The sequence below is a fragment of the Macaca mulatta genome, chromosome 1 (assembly GCF_049350105.2).
Source record: "Macaca mulatta isolate MMU2019108-1 chromosome 1, T2T-MMU8v2.0, whole genome shotgun sequence".
In the NCBI taxonomy this organism is placed as follows: Eukaryota; Metazoa; Chordata; class Mammalia; order Primates; family Cercopithecidae; genus Macaca; species Macaca mulatta.
Window position 1 is genome coordinate 7,285,885 of NC_133406.1, and position 21,408 is coordinate 7,307,292.

Sequence of the window (21,408 nt, forward strand, 5' to 3'; positions counted from 1 at the left end):
CACCATGTTAGCCAGGATGGTCTCGATCTCCTGACCTCGTGATCCGCCCGTCTTGGCCTCGGCCTCTCAAAATGCTGGGATTACAGGCGTGAGCCACCGTGCCCGGCCCGATCTATTTCTTAAGTCTGTTGCCAGTACCACACTGTCTTGATCATGATAGCTTTATACTAAGTCTTGATATCAGTCCCCCAACTTCTTTCTTCTTCTTCAATATTGTGTTTTCTATTCTGTGTCTTTTCCTTCTCCATATTAGCTTTAGAACCAGTTTCTCAATATCCCTAGAGTAATTTTCTGGAGTTTTGGTTGGGATTGCATTGAATTTTTAGATCAAGTTGGGAAAAACTGACATCGTGATGATATTGAATCTTCTTACCCATGAACATGGACTATTTCTCCTTTATTTAGTTACTTGATTTCTTTCATCAGAGTTTTGGGGTTTTCCTCATATAATTCTTCTACATATTTTGTTAGGTTTTTGCCTAAGTATCGTGTTTTTAATTTCAATTCCACGTGTTCATTGCTGGTAAATAGGGAAGCAATTGACTTTTGCGTATTAATCTTGTATCCTACAACCTTGGGTATAATTGATTATTAGTCCCAGGAGTTTGTTTTTGTTTTTTGTTGATTATTTAATCTAATATGGTTCTGATTAGCATTACCTTGATTATTGTTAAGAAAGTTGAGCACTTTTTAATACATGTATTGGCTATTTGTATAGCCTCTTCTCTGAAGTGTCAGTTCATGTTTTTTGTTTTTTGGTTTTTGGTTTTTTTTTTGCCTATCCTAGTGGATTGCCTTGATTTTTCTTATTGATTTGTTGGAGTTCTTTATATATTTTAGATATAAGTCCTTTCTTTGTTACATGTAACAAAAATCTCTGCCATTCTACAGCTTGCCTTTTTTCTTTCTTAATAGTCTCTCTTTGGTAAACAGGAATTTTAAACTGTAATATAATTCAATTAACCTATCTTTCTTTTGTACTCAGTGGTTCAAGAGATATTGTTGCTTCTGTTTTTACCTTCTTGAAACCATCAGATCATTATGTGAAGAACTGTGGTCTCGCCTCTTTGTGTTTTTGTTTTGTGTTTGAGACAGGGTTTCGCTGACTCACTCAGGCTGGTATGCAGTGGTGCAATCTCAGCTCACTGCAGCCTTGACACCCCAGGCCCAAGTGATCCTCCCACCTCAGCATCTCCAGCAGCTGGAACTATAGGCCTGTGCCACAACACCAGGGTAATTTGTGTATTAACTGTAGAGACAGAGTTTTGCTATGTTGCCTAGGCTGGTCTCAAACTTCTGAGCTCGAGCGATCCTTCCACTACAGCCTCCCCAAGTTCTGGAATTACAGATGCGAGCACTGTAATCTGGCCCCTTGGCTCTTTGGAGAGGAGAGATCACACAGAAAGAGAAGTCCAGTCAGCAATCAGCATCAAACACAAGGAGGCCATCTTAGACCATTTAGACACTCACTGCAGTTGTGTGAGTGGCACCAGGTGAGACCAGAAGAAATGCCCAGGTGGGGCCAACCCAAATTGCTAACCCACAGAGTTATGAGCAAATAAATGATTGCTGTTTCAAGCCACTCAATTTTTTTGATTGTTATGCACCAATACATGACTAGTATAGAAAGAACTTACATCTTTACAATATTGAATCCTCAAAGCCATGAACATAAATATACCTTTGCATTTAGATAGAATTCCTCAAAGTTTTCTCTAAAATGTTATATTGATTTCTTCATTAGACTTTTTCCCCTCCTCTCTTTTAATATGGAAAAAATGAAAACAGAGAATTTGAAAGAATTCCATAATGAATACCTATATTCCTATCACCTAGATTCCATAATTAATGTGGTTTTAGATATGCTCTAACACATATCCATCTATCAGCCCATCCCTCTATCCATTAGTTCATCTTATTTTTTTGATTCATTTCAAAGTAAGTTGAAGACACTAGTAATCCTATTAGCATGCATATCAATGAGAATATTAGTTTACAGTTCTTAATTTTTTGAAAAAATTCACATACAATGAAATGCGGAAATATCATTCAATAAATTTTGAAATGCACACCTAGCTGTATAACCCAAACATTATTAAAATGAAGAACATTACCATTCAACTCAGAAAGTTCTTTCGTACCCCTTCTAAATCTCTAAATCTGTCTGTGACATTTGCCCTCTCTCCCAGAGGCCAGCATTGTTTTAATTTTTTAAACTGAATATTAGTCTTCCCTGTTGTAGAATTTTATAAACATGGAATCATACAACATGTATTCTTTCTGAAAAGTTCTTTTGACTTAACATATTCTTGAGATTGGTCTGTGTTAATGCATGCATTAGCATTTTATTCCTTTTAATTGCTGAGGATTCCGTTGTCCTACCCTACCATAGTTTGTTTAGTCATTCTTCTGTTGTGGAAGCTAGGCCTTTTCCAATTTTGAGTTATTATTAATAAAACTGTTATAAAGACTCTTGTTTACTTTATTTTCTTAAAGTGTATTTTAATATTAATATGACTATATTGATTTTCTTAGGTTAGATTTTGCATCATCTATCTTTTTTCATTCTTTTAAGATTTTGGTGTCCTTGTATGTTAAATGTGTTTATTATAAACAACATTTAGTTGGGATTTTGTGTTTTAATCCATTCTGGCAACCTTTTAAATTTGCATACTTAACATATTAAAGGTTTCATAATTATTGATATATTTAAGGTTAAATCTACCATGTTACTATGCTTTTTCTATTTCTTGACCCATTTTTCTTCCTTTCTTTGCCACCTTTTATATTTATCTGGAGTCATGTCTGGACTACATGTGAATAAACTTAGGACATTTTCTTCCAGATAATATTTCTCTAAATGATGTTTGAAGATAATGTTTGAAGAAGACAAACATCTAGAGATCTGACTGGCGTATTTTTCTTTTTAATAATAATTCTCTTGGCACAACACATAGCATGACCTGAAAGTGCGTCTTACTGCACATGTCCTGACAGTCATTCTGGCTCTGGAGTAAGGTGACCGGTGGGAGGAAGTGGAAAGCTAAACATTGATAAGCATATGATTTTAGACCTACCAATGCGGTTGATTTCATTTGTTTTCTTATGTGTCAGTCTGCTGATAGTAAATGAGAAACACTGCCTAAACCTCTGGCTGCTTGCTCCTTGCTTGGTATTCAGGTCACCAGAACTCCCTAAAGAATCTTCCCCATCAGTAGGATGGCCTGACACCAGAAATGACTGGTGAATGACACCAGAAATGACAGCAGATAGTGTCTGCTGGTTTCTCCCTCTCATCCTGAAATAAAGAGAAGGTATCATCCAAACGTTGCCATTTTATGTGCAGCAGCCATTTCTGATTTTTTCTTCTTACTTGGGTATAGCTGGGAAGAAGGAAGAAGCCAGATTTATTTGTGGAACTAAATTTTTTTTCAAACTTCTTCTTCGTGATACCTGTGAAATAAAGAGCATGTCAGTTAGTAACTGGCATTGTACCGACAAACACAGTTTTCCAGAGCCAAGTCATATTGCTTATTTACATAGAGATTTTAATCCTCCTAGAAAAAAATGAATAGTTATTTACTTAACAATCCTATGGGACTTCAGGATGAAAGTGTGTTAAAAGTAGGAGGTGGGGCTCCTGAAGGATGCGGTGGACAAGCCGAAGCTGAAGAGCTACTTAACTGGACAGTTAACCATTCTGGGACGCAGCTGCAGTGTGGAAGGGGTTGGGTCACAACAAAACAAGACTTGGTTAATTAATAATTAATATTGTGTATGTCCTGCCGAAGCAAGCATGATTAATAATTAATATTGTAGATTAATAACATCAGAGTCCATTGGCTCGTAGGAAAATAAAATCAAGTAATTATCAGTCACACAAATGAGGACTAAAAGGTTGGTTTTTGTTGTGTTCTACTTTGTTCTGAGACAGGGTCTTGCTCTGTCACCCAGGCTGGAGTGCAGTGGCACCATCACAGCTCACTGCAGCCTCAACCCCTGGGCTCAAGCAATCCTCCCATCTTAACCTCCCAAGTAACTGGGACCACAGGCATGTGTCACCGCATCCAGCTAATAAAAGTTTGTTTTGCATTGATTATTTTTGGAAGAAATAGGTATAAAATTTAAACTAATTTGGTTTAAAAATTCATATCAGTAATGTTCAACCAATATTCCTAATACATGTTAATTTGATTTTATGGTCTATGATGGGGAAGAAGAAAGAAAGAAGAAAAAGGGAAGAGGAGACGTAGAGAGTTATAAGGAAAGGGAGAAGAGTGAGCTCCTAAGGTCAATATTCAACCACTTACAGGGCCCAGGTTAATAAACAGCAACTCAAGCATCCTAGAGGCAGCCATTCTGAGATGAAACAACAGGCACTTCCTGCAGGCCAAACAGGACTGCCAGGACCACATGACGGGGGCTGATGGGACCAGCACACAAACACTTACAGTAGGATCCTTTAAGCTTGAACATTAACAGGTCACATGACCACTCCTCTTTCTCCCACAGACAAGGTAGGAGGCTTAGCTCCCTGATCAACCTGCTAAACCCCAGCAGAGGGAACTTCTCAGGCTGCACAGATCTTTCTTTTATTTTCTCTTTTTCTTTTTCTACTTGTTTTGAAAGCTAATTCACGCCTGTAGTCCCAGCTACTCGGGAGGCTGAGGCAGGAGAATGGCGTGAACCCGGGAGGCAGAGCTTGCAGTGAGCCGAGATCGCGCCACTGCACTCCAGCCTGGGCGACAGAGCGAGACTGCGTCTAAAAAAAAAACCCTAATCCACTATTTCATTCAGCAAATGTTTCTGCAGTGTCTCTTATGTTCTAGACATTGGCACTGCAGCAGAGAGTAAGTCAGGCAAAGTTTCTGCCTTCGTGGATCTTACATTCTAGTGGGATAAAGGCAATAAAAATGACTTTTTAGGGGAACAATGAAGCTGTATGAAACATACTTTTGGAAAAAATGAATTTTTATATGATATAATGTCATGTAGTGATCAGAGTTGTGAAAAAAATTAAATCAGTGAGGAGACTGAAAAAGATGGGAAGGGTGGGGCTCTCTAATGTTCATTAATTGTTAATTCTCATAAGGTTATTCTGACCAGGAGAGACCTAGCAGCTCACCCATCTCTGAATTATACTGCATTGCATTTAAGTGTCCAGGCTCTGAAGTTAAGTGACTGAGTTTATCCCAGCTCTATGACTTGCTTCTTTTGGAATCTCAGAGGAATCACTTATCCTCTGTGTTTCAGTTTTCTTAATTGTAACAGGAGGATGATCATTGCAACTATCTCAAAGTGTTATTGCAAAGATGAAATGAAAGAGGGCATAGCAAGTGCACAGTATCATACTGGGCAACATTGATTTGAAAACAAAGGTTTGCTGTTATCGTTAGAAATATTACTGAGTTACGGTTTATATATTCTTTTCACCTAAAATAAAATTGTGAGAATTTATCTGTTATTAAATACTTTTTTTTTTTTTTTTTTTTGAGACAGAGTTTTGTTCTGTCACCCAGGCTGAAATGCTTTGGCATGATCTTGGCTCACTGCAACGGTCACTTTCCAGGCTCAAGTGATCCTCTCACCTCAGCCTCCCAAGTAGCTGGGACTACAGGTGCACACCACCACACCCGGCTAATTTTTGTATTTCTTTTTCTGGAGAGACAAGGTCTCACTATGTTTCCGAGAGTGATCTCAAACTCCTGGATTCAATCAATCCAACTGCCTCAGCCTCCCAAAGTGCTGGGATTACAGGCATGAGCCATTGTGCCTGGCTTGTCATTAAATACTTTGGAAAAACTATGGAGTATGTTATCACATATACCATCTTTCACTTAGCCATTTTTGCATGATTGGACATGTTTCCACAATTTTGAAAATGGGTTACACTTTCCAAAGTTCACTTTCTTCCCTTCTCTTCCTACATTTAGACGGAAAAGGAAATATAAACTCATGTTCTGATTTATCTTTTGTTGTACCATGATTAATATTTTATAATGTGTTGTTTAATTCTAAAGAGATGTATACATGATTTAAAGAAGTTCACATTCAGAATTAGCATTTCTATATTTAAAAATAATAAGTCAAAAGAGACTAAGATATCTGTTATTGAACCTTTTACTCAAAGGACTTTCTTCCAACTGTACTTTAAGTTCCTTAATCTATAAATGGATTCCTGGTGCTCGGAACAGTGCAGGGGACATGATGAATATTTTAAGGTGTTCCATAAATATTTGTTTCATTGAAGTGAAATTTCTCCGCCTAAATTTCTGGGGTCGTTTTATGCCCACAATTTTGGAAGTGTTTTTATGAAAATAGGCATTTGGTGTCTAACTATTGGTTTTATTTCATCCCTTATTTTTCCATTTAGGCTCTTTGGAGTTCTAAAATTATAGACAGGTAGCATAGTGGTGCTTCAATCCATCCCAGTTTCCAGATTTTGTCATCTTACTAAGTGCACAATTTTTAACAGGGTCTTAATTTTATATTGGAAACCAATTTTGACGCCCGGACTTGACTATTTCCTTTAGTAAACCTGAAGAGAGTTTTATGTGAGGATTTTTCAATTTAAGCAAATTAAGGCATCTATTTTCTATAACCAAAGGAGGACATCTATTCCTTTTGTCTTTCCGGTGTGATCAACAATCTGTCAGAGTGATTAAGAGAAAATAAAGGATCTGTCAGAACATCAGGTTATTAGACATCTTAAAAATGTCTTTATGTTTGGATAATTTATCATTCTTTGTTATCTCTAATAAAATTGATTATAGTAGAGTCAAACTCTGGTTATTGGAGTGTAGATTAGTCTTCATGTAGATTAACTGTGAATAATTTTTAATTCCATATTGTTTTCCCCCAGTACCTAAGACATATTTAGCCATCTTCTTTCTGTCACTTAGTATTTACTTAAAGAATGTAAATTATATAACATCAGATGAGATAAAATTTAAGAGTGCAAATAGGCATAAAATACATGAATTATAAAACATAATGCATATATTCACAGAGTCGTGCAGGAAACAAATACAAATACTTTCTTTATTACCTTTTAGTTTTGGATTTTTTTTTTCATTTCCACGTCTCTAGACAAGGTTTTGGATTATTTATACAACTGTGTTTCGTCAGTTACATAAAACGATTAAAAGTAAATGATATTTTTTTTTTTACCAGAAAACTCTTCTAATACCAAAAATTCTTACTCAAATAATTGTCAGAGTTGATTAACAGAAATTATTCATAGTCTCCTTAAGTGCACAAGCTAATAATATTATGGCAAATTTTCAATATTAAACAAAGCAGCTTTGAATATCATTGTTGTTGTTATCAGTATTTATCTATTACTGAATTAGGCACAATCAATAAAGGCCAACTCCTTTTTAATTTTAATCTGACTTCATAGAAAGGAGACTTATAAGAAATTACAATGTGCTATATCTTCCTCCTAATGTTTGTTCTATTTTAAAGACTGGATAAATGGCCACGGGTTAAGTTAGGCCCCTGAAAGCTTCTAGAACTAGTAGAAGAGTGATAGGTTATATAGTGATAGCAGTGTAGGCTATCATGGTTTAATTGAATGAGCATGGAATTTGGAGTCAAAAGTGGATCTCAGCTTATCACTTCATTTGTATGTGATCTTTGGTAAGGCACTTGACCTTACTTTAGACTCCATTTTTTCCCAGCTCTAAGAGAGTATAATATTTTCTTTGTACTTACTGTGAAAATCAAATAGATCATTTATGAAATCACTGCAAACTATAAAGCACTGCATGTTCGTTATTTTTATTAATACTTCAGAGAAATTCTTGCAGCTCAGACAGAAACTGATCAATGTCATGGCTTTACTCTGTAGGTGCAACCAAATTAAGACGCAGGGATGCTTACACAGCCCTCCTCTATGTCATGTCAAATCTCCTGGTTTCTAGAACAGCTCGGTGAATTTCAGTCATAAAGCTCTAGATAAGCTTCATTAGCTGAGGCTTATTGATCTTATTTGATTTTTCTCTCTCTCTATGTCCAGAAAATTCATGATTTTCATCTCACTGAGCTAAAACACACACATCTGGAATATTCATAAAAAGTATGAACTGAGGCTGGGATCAGTGCCTCACGCCTGTAATCGCAACACTTTGGGAGGCTGAGGTGGGTGGATCACCTGAGGTCAGGAGTTTGAGACCAGCCTGACCAACATGGAAAAACCCCGTCTCTACTAAAAAAAATACAAAATTAGCCGGACACAGTGGCACATGCCTGTAATCCCAGCTACTTGGGAGGCTGAGGCAGAAGAATCGCTTGAACCTGGGAGGCGGAGGTTGCGGTGAGCTGAGTTCGTGCCACTGTACTCCAGCCTGGGCAACAAGAGTGAAACTCCGCCTCAAAAAAAAAATTATGAACTGAAATGATTTTAGGTTCAGAATGTTTCTGAAAGCAGAGACATATTAAAAAAAAAAAAACAGAAATAGGATACACTGAAATTGGAGTTAACTGTGGAATTAGTACTAACTTACTTTTTCATGTTGAACATGACCTCCCTTCTTCTTTCCTGTAATGCCATCTGAAGAGTCTTTTTGGGCTTCTACACCAATCAGTGGAAGAAATCTCAGACTAGTGGGGCTTGATATCTGGAAGCCATAAATTAGTCAGTGAGACACACTCAAAGTGATGACTTCCGTAATATGATTTCAGGAATTGGGATGAGGAATGAGAAGGCTCAGCTGCTTCAAAATACACAGCCCCCTTCTTCCCAGTTGCTCAATATTAAACCTTTATTTTATTTTTTATTTTTAAAATAGAGACAGGGTCCCATTACGTTGCCCAGGCTGGTCTCGAATTTCTGGGCTCAAGCAATCTCCTTGCCTCTGCCTCCCAACATTCCGGGGTTACAGATGTGAGACACTGCATTCAGTCTACCCTTTAGAAATTCACTATTAAATCTTGATAGTTCAGCCTTTAGCATCATCTGTTAGCTTACGTGTGATACCTATCACAACATGTTCTTAGGAAAGATAACATTTAAGATGTAAGTTAATTTGAAATATTTGCTCTCTGGCTTATTATTTCTTGGGTTAATTAACTAGTTGTCTAACCAAGGTTACCTGGGATAGAGACTTAAAGGATGAGTAGGGATTTGGAGGGAAACAAGAAATGAATGAATCCTGGGCAGGGGGGCAGCACAGGCACAGTTTCAGAGGTGTGGGAGAGACCAGTGATGGTTAAGGCATGGAAAGTAATTTCATATGGTTGGAATATAGGCAGAGTATGAGGAGAAGGTGGTGAAAAAAGAGGGTGGATCCTGGAGGTTGTATAAGCCAAGCAAAGGCATTTGGATTTTACCCTGTAGTTGATGAGCCATCAGAGGAACGTTCAAAATAATCACCATGTGGTATGGCAGAGATAAGGGACCCGGTCATTGACACACACAGCCCAAGACTTTTCTGGGACTGCACATGATACATTTTTGGAGGCAACGGTCCACTTGACTGTATGATTTTCTCCAACCTTGCTTGGTAGCCCAGGAATGAGATGGCAGATTCCCTACTGTTCTGTGACCCCTCTACTCCTAGAAACTCCAACTCACCCTGTATATAGGCAGAGAGCCAAAAACAATCCCTGCCTCTCTGTTTTCAGTCACAAAACCTTCCAAGGGATATCTTCGAATCTGCAAAACAAAGGGATGAATGTTTAATGAAAGGGGCACATCCTATCACTGGTAAAATACCTGGGTTCAAATCCTGACTCTGTCACTTATTAGATGTGTGATCTTAGACAAGGGCGTTCCCTGTTACCTCGTTATGAGAATCAAATGAAATCATATGTAAAGTAAGGTGCTATTCAATTGTAAGGTTTAGTACCGCTGTATCATCATTCATGGTCACAATACATCAAAAAAGAAATTAACAGAAGAAGTGAATAGATAAATATTACATAATTCAGAATGAAAAGGAATGGGCAAAATAAGACTGCTGGTGAAAATCAGAGTCCTAAGGGAAAGGCATTTTAATTTAACTTTAGCATTCAACTTTTGTTGTTTTACCAACCAACTGAGGTAAAAAGAGAATAAAGCAGCCGGGCACAGTGGCTCATGCCTGGAATCCCAGCGCTTTCGGAGGCCAAGGTGGGCAGATCATGAGGTCAAAAGATCAAGACCATCCTGACCAACATGGTGAAACCCTGTCTCTACTAAAAATACAAAAATTAGCTGGGCGTGGTGGCATGCGCCTGTAGTCCCAGCTACTTGGGAGGCTGAGGCAGCAGAATCGCTTGAACATGGGTGGCGGAGGTTGCAATGAACTGAGATCACACCACTGCACTCCAGCCTGGGTAACAGAGTGAGACTCTGTCTCAAAAAAAAAAAAAAAAAAAAGAGTAAAGCTTATGATATGTGGGGCATTCAATTATTTCATTTCAAGGGCTCTAAAATCCATTATAAAGATTTCTCCAAATTTACTTAATGTTTCAGTTAAGTTACTTAAAAAATGATTTCTTATCTCTAAATTGAAAGAGAATGTTAAAAGTGAATTCCAGTCTTTATTTCTAGGTTGTACTATTTTAGGCCTATTCAACAAAATTGAGTATCTGTTACAGGCTATGCATGTATCTTTGCTCATAAAAAGCTTATGATTTAGTGGTAGGGATGGGAAGTAGAGGTAATTATACAAATAATTCCTTTTTTTTTTTTTCTTGAGAAAGAGTTTTGCTCTTGTTGTCCAGGCTGGAGTGCAATGGTGCAACCTCGGCTCACTACAACCTCTGCCTCCTGAGTTCAAGGGATTCTCCTGCCTCAGCCTCCCGAGTAGCTAGGATTACAGGCGGCCGCCACTATGCCCAGCTAATTTTTGTGTTTGTAGTAGAGACAGGTTTCACCATGGTGGCCAGGCTGGTCTCAAACTCCTGACCTCAGGTGATCCACCTGTCTCAACCTCCCAAAGTGTTGAGATTACAGGCATGAGCCACTGCACCCAGCTGAATAATTCTATCTTTGTTTTTTTTTTTTTTTTGAGACGGAGTCTCGCTCTGTCACCCAGGCTGGAGTGCAGTGGCAGGATCTTGGCTCACTGCAAGCTCCACCTCCTGGGTTCACGCCATTCTCCTGCCTCAGCCTCCCAAGTAGCTGGGACTACAGGCGCCCGCCACCACACCCGGCTAATTTTTTGTGTTTTTAGTAGAGACGGGGTTTCACCGAGTTAGCCAGGATGGGAATAATTCTATCTTAATGTAGAACACGATGATAGAACATGTTATGAGACATGAAGCAGGGAGACATGGGGCCTTTGGTGAAAGTGGAACTAATGTTTATTGAGAAACTAAAATGTACCTAGTATGTATTTTCTCATTTAATTCTCACAAAAACCCTTTGAAGGATTTTCAGATGAGGAAAGAAAGAAGGAACTTATCTAAAATTAAATCTAAGTCTGTTAGACTCCACATCCTCTGGCTTCCCTCCTTATCACCCTGTCTTGAGGGAAAAGAAGGTACCACAGCTCCATTTGGACAGAAAGGTAAAGCTTTAGAAAATTGTTTCATTTGAAAAGAATTGAAGATTAAATATTTATTAAATGTGAGGTAGATACTGTTAAAAAATAATGACATACTGAACATTCAGTGGACGCTTGTGGATCTGCTGTCTGTTTTACAAATTGGAACAACACCCCCAACTTTGAGCTTCTCCGTATGTGAAGCTCTCCCTCACCTCACTCCGGCTCATCTACCCTCAGACATAAATGACAATCCAGAATTTTGCGTTTTTAATTATCTTGCTTTTGTTTATATAATTTTACCTAATACATGCTTCTTGCCCAAACAACATTTTGTTTCGTTTTACCTGTTTTTGACTGTTACATAAATGAAATTGTTATGGATATACTTGTGCAAAATTGTGCTCATTCAATGGTTGCTTCAAACCTTCAGTCTTATAGATGAGCGTTACTCTCATTCATTTATTTTCACAGGCCTATAGTATTCCAATTTACGAATATGCCATAATTTATTTGCCCATTATCCTGTTGATGAGCACTTAGGCTGCTTTCAGTGGGGTTGCTATTGCAAACTGCACTTCTCTGAGCCTCCTGGTACCTGTCTCCTAAGGAGAAGTTCAAGTTTCCCCAAGGTATACATTTAATAGGATAGGCCTGTTTTCATCTTTACTAGATAATGCCACATTGCTTTCCACAGTGGTTCTATCAATTTACACCACTACCATCAGCATATTAGTGTTCTGACTGTGCCACAAAACACCAACCCTTGATCTTTTCAGACTTTTTGGTATTTGTCAATCTGGCTTCTGTGGAGGAAGGGCTCCTATGGAGTCCCCCTCTGCCATCTTGCCCAGCCCCTTATTTTAAACCATTTTGTTGAATTGTCTCTTTTTTCCTCACTGATTTTAGGAGTTCTTTCCATATCCTGTACAGTAACCTTTTTCTGTTATTTTTTTAATTATTATTTTTATTTTTATTTTATTTTATTTTTTGAGATGGAGTATCACTCTTGTCACCCAGGCTGGAGTGCAGTGGTGCCATCTCAGCTCACTGCAACCTCCGCCTCCTGGGTTCAAGCGATTCTCCTGCCTCAGCCTCCTGAGTAGCTGGGGTAGGTGCACACCACCACGTCCCACTGATTTTTTGTATTTTTAGTAGAGATGGGGTTTCACCGTGTTGCTCAGGATGGTCTCAATCTCCTGACCTCATGATCCGCGCACCTCGGCCTCCCAAAATGCTGGGATTACAGGCACGGGCCACCGTGCCCGGCCCCTGTATACTAACCTTTCTATGTGTTACAAAGATAGGGTGGACTTGGACAGATGGAAGAGGTTATAGATGTGGCAAGGACATCCCAGGGGAACTAAATTGTAGGGCAGAAGACAGAGAGGAATGCTCAGGAAACAGTAATTAGTTTGATTTGTAGAGGGTGGGGTAACTGTAGGTTAGTAATGGGAGATACATTTAGAAAGGTTCATTTGGTTTCTTTTGTGGAAAACCTTGAGGAAATCAATTAATGCTAGACCTTAGCCTAAAGAATCATTTTATATCTGTTCTCTAGAAGTGTTAAAATTAGAAATAGAATGAACAATAGTACACTTTTATCTCTTAATTCTGCACTGAAGGAAAACGTGTCTGTCTGTGAAAGGTAGAAGAACAGCTACCAAAGATGTCTACATCCTTTTCTCCTACTTCCTAACTTGTGAATATATTGCTTTACTTGGCAAAAGAGACTTTGCAGATATGATTAATGTTAAGAACCTTGAGACAAGGAGATTATGCTATATTCTCTAGGCAAGCCAAGTCTAATCACTTTAATCTTTTGTTGTTTTTTCTTTTCTTTTCTTTTTTTTTTTTCCAGACAGGGTCTCACTCTTTCGCCCAAGCTAGAGTGAAGTGGTGGGATCATAGCTCACTGTAACCTCAAATTCCTGAGCTCGAGTGATCCTCCCACCTCAGCCTCCCAACTAGCTGGGACCACAGGTGCACTGTCACCATGCTCAGCTACTTTTAAAACAAATTTTTAATAGAGACCTAGTCTCACTATGTTGTCTAGACTGGTCTTGAACTCCTGGACTCAAGATATCTTTCCACCTTGACCTCCCAACATGATGGGTTTACAGGCCACTGCGCCCAGCCCACATAAATATTTAAAAGCAGAGAATTTTTCCTGCTGGGTCAGAGAGTTATAGTCAGAGAGAGGACACATTTCTGGCTTTTTTTTTTTTTCTTTTTTTTTGAGACAGAGTCTCACTCTGTCACCCAGGCAGGAGTGCAGTGGTGTGATCTCAGCTCACTGCAACCTCCGCCTCCTGGGTTCAAGCGATTCTCATGCCTCAGCCTCCCAAGTAGCTGGGACTATAGGTGCTTGTCACCATGCCTGGCTGATTTTTTTACTTTTAGTAGAGATTTTTTACTTTTACTTTTCGCCATGTTGACCAGGCTGGTCTCGAACTCCTGACCTCAGGGGATCCACGCACCTTGGACTCCCAAAGTTCTGAGATTACAGGGGTGAGCCACCATGTCGGGTCCATTTCTGGCTTTGAAGATGAAGGAAGGGAGCCACAAGCTAAGGAATACGGGCTTCTCTCTTACAGCCTCCAGAAAGAAACTCAGCTCAGGTGACGACACCTCAGTGTAGCCCCCATGTAGAACTTTTGGCCTCCAAAATTGTAAGATAATTAATTTATATTGCTTAAGCCACTCAGTTTGTGGTAATTTGTGATACCATCAATAAAAAATTAATATGTTATATTACTAGACATATTTGAATTCAGAAAAACAAAAGCAAGGTTTTTGTTGTTGTTGCTGTTTTTTTTCTTTTTTTTTTTTTTTAAGCTACCTTAGGAGAAGAAAGAGACTTGAAAAACTTGAAGTCCTGTTCCACTTCAAAGGCCTTGGGAGGTGTGCGTTTGAAAAGCAAAGACATTGAGCTCATTTTTCTCCATCTGCATATAGAGACAAGAATAAGTACATACCCATACTTTTTATTCTGTGCCAACTAAACAAAGATCCATTATGTCCTTCTCTGGTGCCCACATTTCTTGGTTCCTATGGCATCAGTCCCAGTGACAATATCTCTGAACCCAACTCTTATTCCACTTGGTTTCCCAAATATTCCTCTAAAGAAACCACAGCAACTCCCACTCAGCCAGAACATTCCATTTATTTATTTATTTATTTATTTTTATATTTTTTGAGACAGAGTCTCGCTCTGTCACCCAGTATGGAGTGTAGTAGTGCAGTCTTGGCTCACTGCAACCTCCACCTCCCAGGTTCAAGTGATCCTTGTGCCTCAGCCTCTCAAATAGCTGGGATTACAGGTGCACGTCACCACGCCCAACTACTTTTTATATTTTTACTAAAGATGGGGTTTTGCCCTGTTAGCCAGGCTGGTCTCGAACTCCTGACCTCAAGTGATCTGCCCATGTCATCCTCCTAAAGTGCTGGGATTACAGGCCTGAGCCACTGTGCCCGGCCATTTCATGTATTTAAATTCACTAATAGCACTTGGGGAGTGGGAGGGGAAACTGTATATTAGGGACTAGGAAACCTCTTTTACAAGACCAGTGCTTGACTTTTGTATAGTTCAAGGAAGCTTCCCCTATAGTCAAAACTTAATTATGTATATATTTAGAAAGTCATAACTATTTTTTTTAACTTTTATTTAAGTTCAGTGGTACATGTGCAGGTTTGTTATTTTGGTAAACTCGTGTCATGGGGGTTTGTTACACAGATATTTCATCACCCAGGTATTAAGTCTAGTACCCATTAGTTATTTTTCCTGATCCTCTCCCTCCTCCCACCCTCCACCCTCAAGTAGGCCCCAGTGTGTGTTATTCCCCTCTATGTGTCCACGTGTTCTCATCATTTAGCTCCCACTTATGAGTGAGAACATGCAGTATTAGGTTTTCTGTTCCTGCATTAGTTTGCTAAGGATAATAGCCTCCAGCTCCATTCATGTTCCTGCAAAGGACATGATCTCATTCTTTTTTTGTGGGTGCATGGTATTTCATGGTGTATGTGTACCACACTTTCTTTATCCAGTCTACCACTGATGCACACCTAGGTTGATTGCATGTCTTTGCTATTGTGAATAGTGCTGCAATGAACATACACATGCATGTATCTTTATGGTAGAATGATTTGTATTCCTTTGGGTTTATACCAAGTAAAGAGATTGCTGGGCTGAATGATATTTCTGTTTAACATTTTCAAAAGACAAGAAATACTATGTCCTGAGATGAAGTCGTTCTACAGAACAAGGCCCATTTTGCTACAGATAAGCCAATATTATTTAGCAACAACAACATAACATGAGCACATGTCCTACGCTAAAGCTGTCCCATATATACCATGCCCTTTCATGCTTCAGGATCTACCATTCACATCTGCTCCCTCTGCTTGTGATATTCTCCATTAGTCATTCTTTATTAGTTCCACAAATGTCTTTTGAGTGCCTGCTGTGTGGTGAGCACTCAGCTATGAACTGTTTTATACAAAGATGTATAAAACAAGGTCCTAGTCTTCAAGGAACTCACAGTGTAGGGAAGAAGACACATATGGACAAATTGGAATCCTGTCTTAAGTACTAGGATATATGAACATTCAAGGCTAAGCAATTGCCCAAAGTAAAACTGAGCAACTTTGCTTGGTAAACTTTGCTGCATCTTGAAGCTTGGCTTACTACACCACCTCTTCCATCTTAGCCAGCCTCTTCTCCAGTGCTCCTTACTGGCCGGCCAAAGTAGTCCTTGAACACTCTGAAGGGATCACCTGGAACCCTTCTTGATTGTTTTCAAGTTGTTCCTGCTTTGATCCAAATCCTGTGTGGCTTCTGATTTTTAGCTTCAATTCCTATTTAGAACCCTTCTACCATCTTTTGAATTAGGTAATGACCTTGGGTCTTTCCAGCCTTGAGTGTACTTGGGATTTCCCTAAAGGACTTTAGCTTTGACATCCCTCTCTGATTCTTTCCATTTGGACTCATCTTCCTTGGCTCCCTTAGTGCTGGTCTGTGAGGTGTAACCAGTCCAGGCAGGTCTGGTCCACTGAGGGCTAGATATTTTGACATTCACCATCTAGGGCTAAGCTCCGCTGATACTGAAACCTTAGAGTCCTGAACTCTTCCATTGTGACAAAGGCCTAACCACATCTAAAACCAGGATTGAAGATTGCAAAAGCGGAAAATAGCTTCTCTCTCACATTCTGTGCTCTATCCTTCCTCCCCTATGCCTTTAAGCATGGTCAGATTACCCCCACTGAGTTATTGCACCTTTGGTCTTCTTTGGTTAAATCCTATTTGCCCTTCTGTTACTATCTTAAGAATCAGATGTTCCCAGAAGTACTATGAATTATAGCTTTGTTTAGAAACAATACATCTCCCTTCCACTGGATTACAAAATTATTGAAAAGTTCTGGGCCTCTTGCCTTGAATCCTCCACCTCAAGGACAGTGCCACAGCATCTCAACAGTTTGATTCTTGTACACTTATCTAAAGAAGAGCTAATGATCTTACTTTTCCCGGTCAAATATCAGAGGATATTCATATTTTTGCTTCTCTGTGAACTTGCTTTCTTCTTTTATTTCAATGGGATATTCAGTAACATCACAAGGCAAAATGAAATCACTTGTCTGTGATAATTCAAAGAGCCTTCGCTGTCCAAAATAGCCACAATAATGTCCGTTGAGGGCATGCCAGAGCCTGAGGGAAGGAAAAGGAAGGGAGGAAAAAGTAACTGGAAAATTCGGTCAAAGTTATTTTGTTCATTAGATCATTTATGTAAATTTGTGCTGGTCCATCAAGGATTTCTTACTTGAGTTCAACACCCTGTCTATTAAATACTGTGGAGCTAATCAAAATGTAAACTTTTTTTTTTTTTTTGAGATGGAGTTTTGCTCTTGTCACCCAGGCCAGAGTACAATGGCACTATCTCAGCTCACTGCAACCTCTGCCTCCTGGGTTCAAATTATTCTCCTGCCTCAGCTTCCCGAGTAGTTGAGATTACAGAAGCCCACCACCATACTTGGCTAATTCTTGTATTTTTAGTAGAGATGGGGTTTCACCACATTGGCCAGGCTGGTCTCGAACTCCTGACCTTACATGATCTGCCCACCTTGGCCTCCCAAAGTGCTGGGATTATAGGCATGAGCCACCATGTCCGGCCAACTTTTTTTTTTGAGAAGGAGTCTCGCTCTGTCGCCCAGGCTAGAGTGCAGTGGCGCAATCTCGGCTCACTGCAAGCTCCACCTCCCGGGCTCACGCCATTCTCCTGCCTCAGTCTCCGGAGTAGCTGGGACTACAGGTGCCCACCACCACGCCTGGCTAATCTTTTTTTTTTTTTTTTTTTTTTTTTTTTGTATTTTTAGTAGAGATGGGGTTTCACTGTGTTAGCCAGGATGGTCTCGATCTCCTGACCTTGTGATCCACCCGCCTCGGCCTCCCAAAATGCTGGGATTAATAGGTGTGAGCCACTGTGTCCAGCCTCCGGCCAACATTTTTATCAGTTAGACTGTAGTCTGCAAACTTTTTGGGAAATATTAGTTTGAATCTGTACTTATGACACCCATTTGTCAAAGCTAGAAAACAAATGGGCAGTGTTATTTCAGGATAATAAAACTGCATTTGGTTGCTAAGGGTAATGGCCTCTAGCTCCATCCATGTCCCTGCAAAAGACATGATCTCGTTCTCTTTTATGGCTGCTTAGCATTCCATGGTGTATGTACACCACATTTGCTTTCTTTCTATTTTCTTTTGGGAAAACAACACTGCCCATTCAAGCTAATCAGAACCCTTGTTGACTAACAGTGTATTCGTTGAATTAGGTCTTAGAATGGGCTGTGTCTCAGCTGGCTACTTTTCAAATCAGCATCAACCGAACTTCAGGGAGGAGAGATCTCATGATGCTTTTACTACTATCAAATTCTCCTCAACCTCCATCCACAACTGCTACTATTGTGCAAATACCCTGCTAATGTTTACAACTGAGTTCTGAAATAGGACAGCAAGAGAAGTGACTCGTTATCCACATGCCTTGTTTCACTATCACTTCATTCCAAGAGGTCCCTCTAAATAGCCCATGTGGTTGAAAGTAATACAGAGTATTATTAACTGGAGTGTGCCCTAGGCCATATGAGAACATAAAATAGTATTTGGAAGGTCTTCCTTCTATTTCTTGATTTCAACCTCAGAGTGGCAAATGATGGAATTAATCATCATGAGCCCTGCAGCAGTGACCTAAAAGGAGGAGGAGGCAAGCAAGCTAAAGAAACTAAGAGTAGATTCTGCAAAGTCTGAATAGCCTCCCACCTCAGAGAGGTAGATGCTGAGGAAGAGGCAGAAACAGAGGTATCTATTTGGGACTTCTGCCACTTGACAGTGTCCTGATTAACATGAGCATCTTCTATCCCTTCTATGTATTAATTTTCCAGCCCTATAAAAATGTCGTGGCCTGGCCAGAGCCTTTACCAAAGAGAAATAGACCAGCCCTTTAATAGTAAAAGTTAGAAGGGTGAGGGACTAACTTCAGAACAATTCTAAATTTATTTTGCTTTAGGCAGGACTGAAGAGATTGTAGTCTCCTTGTTTCAGTGTTTCCTGCTATGCATGGAGCTCTCCCAAATAACTGATCCTGCTTCTCAGCTTGATTTCCTGGGCCTCAGATATAGAACCTTAGCTACCTTGAGCCCCACTTTGCCTCCCTGAACTTGTGTCCAAAGACGGATCACCCGTCCTGTATCCCAGAGTTCAGCCGCAGTTATGTTTGTTTCATATTTTAAAATCTAATCTTTTTGACAAACAAGATTTAGAACGTTGAAACTGCCTAAGTCTTTAGAGAGTGGCAGCGAGTATTAGCAAAGGGACATGGCTGGCATCTAGGCGCTTTGAACTGAGTATCTAGGGAGATTTTCACTGTAAGAAACCATAAAATTAATTTCTCCATGCCAAGGATAACTGGAGTGAGCAGTGCTATGGCGTGAATGTTTTTGCTCCCCTGCCAAATTCGTATGTTGAAACTTAATCCCCAAAGTGGTGATATTGATGTGAAATGGGACATGCTTAGGTCACAAGGACTCAGCCTTCACGAATGGAATTAGTGTCTTTTAAAAAGAGGCCCAAGGGAGCTTGTCTGCCTCTTCCGCCATGTAAGGACACAGCTAGAGGGCGTCATTTATGAAGCAGAGAGCAAGCCCTCAGCAGACTCTGAATCTGCCAGCACCTTCATCTTGGCCATCCCAGACTTCAGAACAGTGAGCAATACATTTCTGTTGTTTATAAATCACCCAGTCTAAGGTATTTTGTTACAGCTGCCGGAACAGACCAAGACAGGCAAGGAATACCTTACAACAACAGTGGCGTGTACATATGTGGTTGTGCCGTGTGTGTGCGTCTGTGTGTATGTTACAAACTCAAATGAACACTTCTGCTTACAGGCAGCTGAAAATAAACTGGAGCAGAGACCAAGGGACTGAGTTGTTAAAAACATCTATAATAATAACATTTAATGTTCTTACTCTTTCCTGCAAATAAAACAGCAGATGTCCTTTCTTTTTTTTTTTGAGATGGAGTCTCGCTCTGTTGCCCAGACTGGAGTGCAGTGATGCGATCTCGGCTCACTACAATCTCCACCTCCCAGGTTCAAGTGATTCTCCTACCTCAGCCTCCCAAGTAGCTGGGCTTACAGGCACGTGCCACCATGCCCGGCTAATTTTTGTATTTTTAGTAGAGACAGGGTTTCACCATGTTGGTCAGGCTGGTCTCCAACTTCTGACCTCGTGATCCACCCGCGTTGGCCTCCCAAAGTGCTGGGATTACAGGCATGAGCCACCACACTCAGCCCAGATGTCCTTTCTTACAGAGGAAGTAACTCTAACCTTTTGCCTCCAAATAGGACCTTACTCCTAAAGATTCACCTTGAGTTCAACATTGTAAAGCTCTTTATCCTTCCACATTCTAAACATTTTCCTCTTTTAGAGCCCTGTAGCTTAATGAGTGGTTCTAACATTCACCTAGTTGTATAAACCAGGTGTCATTCTTGACATTTATCACTTAGCTCCCCTTTGAATTAAAGTTCGTGTCTTCTTGATTTTACCTCCTGGATAGCTATCATCAAATCTAAACCACTTATTTCCAGACTGTTACCGCTCCTCTAATCCAAGCCATTACATTCACCCTGGACTTTAAACTGATCTCTTTGCTCCCACTTTTGTTGCCCTGCAATCTATTCCCCACCCATTACCTTCCAAAAATATAAATCAGGTCATATTACTCCCCCACGTAAAATTCTGTGCAGAGGCTATTTCTTTCAGGGCAAAGATCCACATTCTTATCAGTGCCTCCTGGACACTGTATGACTTTGGTCTGTCTAACTCTCTAGCCTCAAGCCCACACAGTTAGCTAGGCTCTCTTGAATTTCAGTCCAGCAGCTTTTATGCAACATAAAATATTCCTTCCTTTTTGTTTTGATTACATTGAAATTCTCTAATGTACTTCAAAGCCTCTCTACCTCTCTTAATCTTACCTAACTTCATTCTTTTAAGGGGATAATTCATTACCATGATTTTAAGACATTTCAATATGTAGAAATTTGTTTCTAGAAATGCCATGATATTTCCTTTCTTTCTGTTTGTATGTGTGTGTGTCTTTAGCATTTTGTGTATAGGTACTTAGCATTATCTAGGTAACTGAAAACAATAGGCTTTGCAAAATCCATCACAGTGTCAATGAAATAATGAGCTTACCCAGTTTTCTCAGCATCAGTTGCTCTCTTTTCTATGACTTTTCTATGACTTCTGATTCTGAGTCCCCCTCTGTGACTTGGATCTAACTCTCTGAGATACCTATCTTGCTTAATTCTTTGAAATAATTCTACCAAAAAAGCTTCACTTTTATCAAAAGCATTTGTGATACCTTTTAACATCGATGAACATGACA

The 21,408-nt window shown here is 39.6% G+C and overlaps 1 protein-coding gene across 1 annotated transcript in view; it reads right to left on the minus strand.

Moving 5' to 3' along the window:
- Positions 1-2,906: 2,906 nt before the first annotated feature.
- Positions 2,907-21,408, minus strand: part of WDR64 (WD repeat domain 64) — a 157,408-nt gene continuing 138,906 nt past the window's right edge. Inside the window, exons 24-28 of the mRNA XM_015127227.3 lie at positions 16,993-17,178; positions 14,317-14,422; positions 9,578-9,658; positions 8,508-8,621; positions 2,907-3,453 (exon numbers count right to left, since the gene is read on the minus strand). Coding sequence (XP_014982713.3) covers positions 3,370-3,453; positions 8,508-8,621; positions 9,578-9,658; positions 14,317-14,422; positions 16,993-17,178 — 571 coding nt within the window. The 3' untranslated portion in view covers positions 2,907-3,369. The remainder of the gene's footprint in view (positions 3,454-8,507; positions 8,622-9,577; positions 9,659-14,316; positions 14,423-16,992; positions 17,179-21,408) is intronic.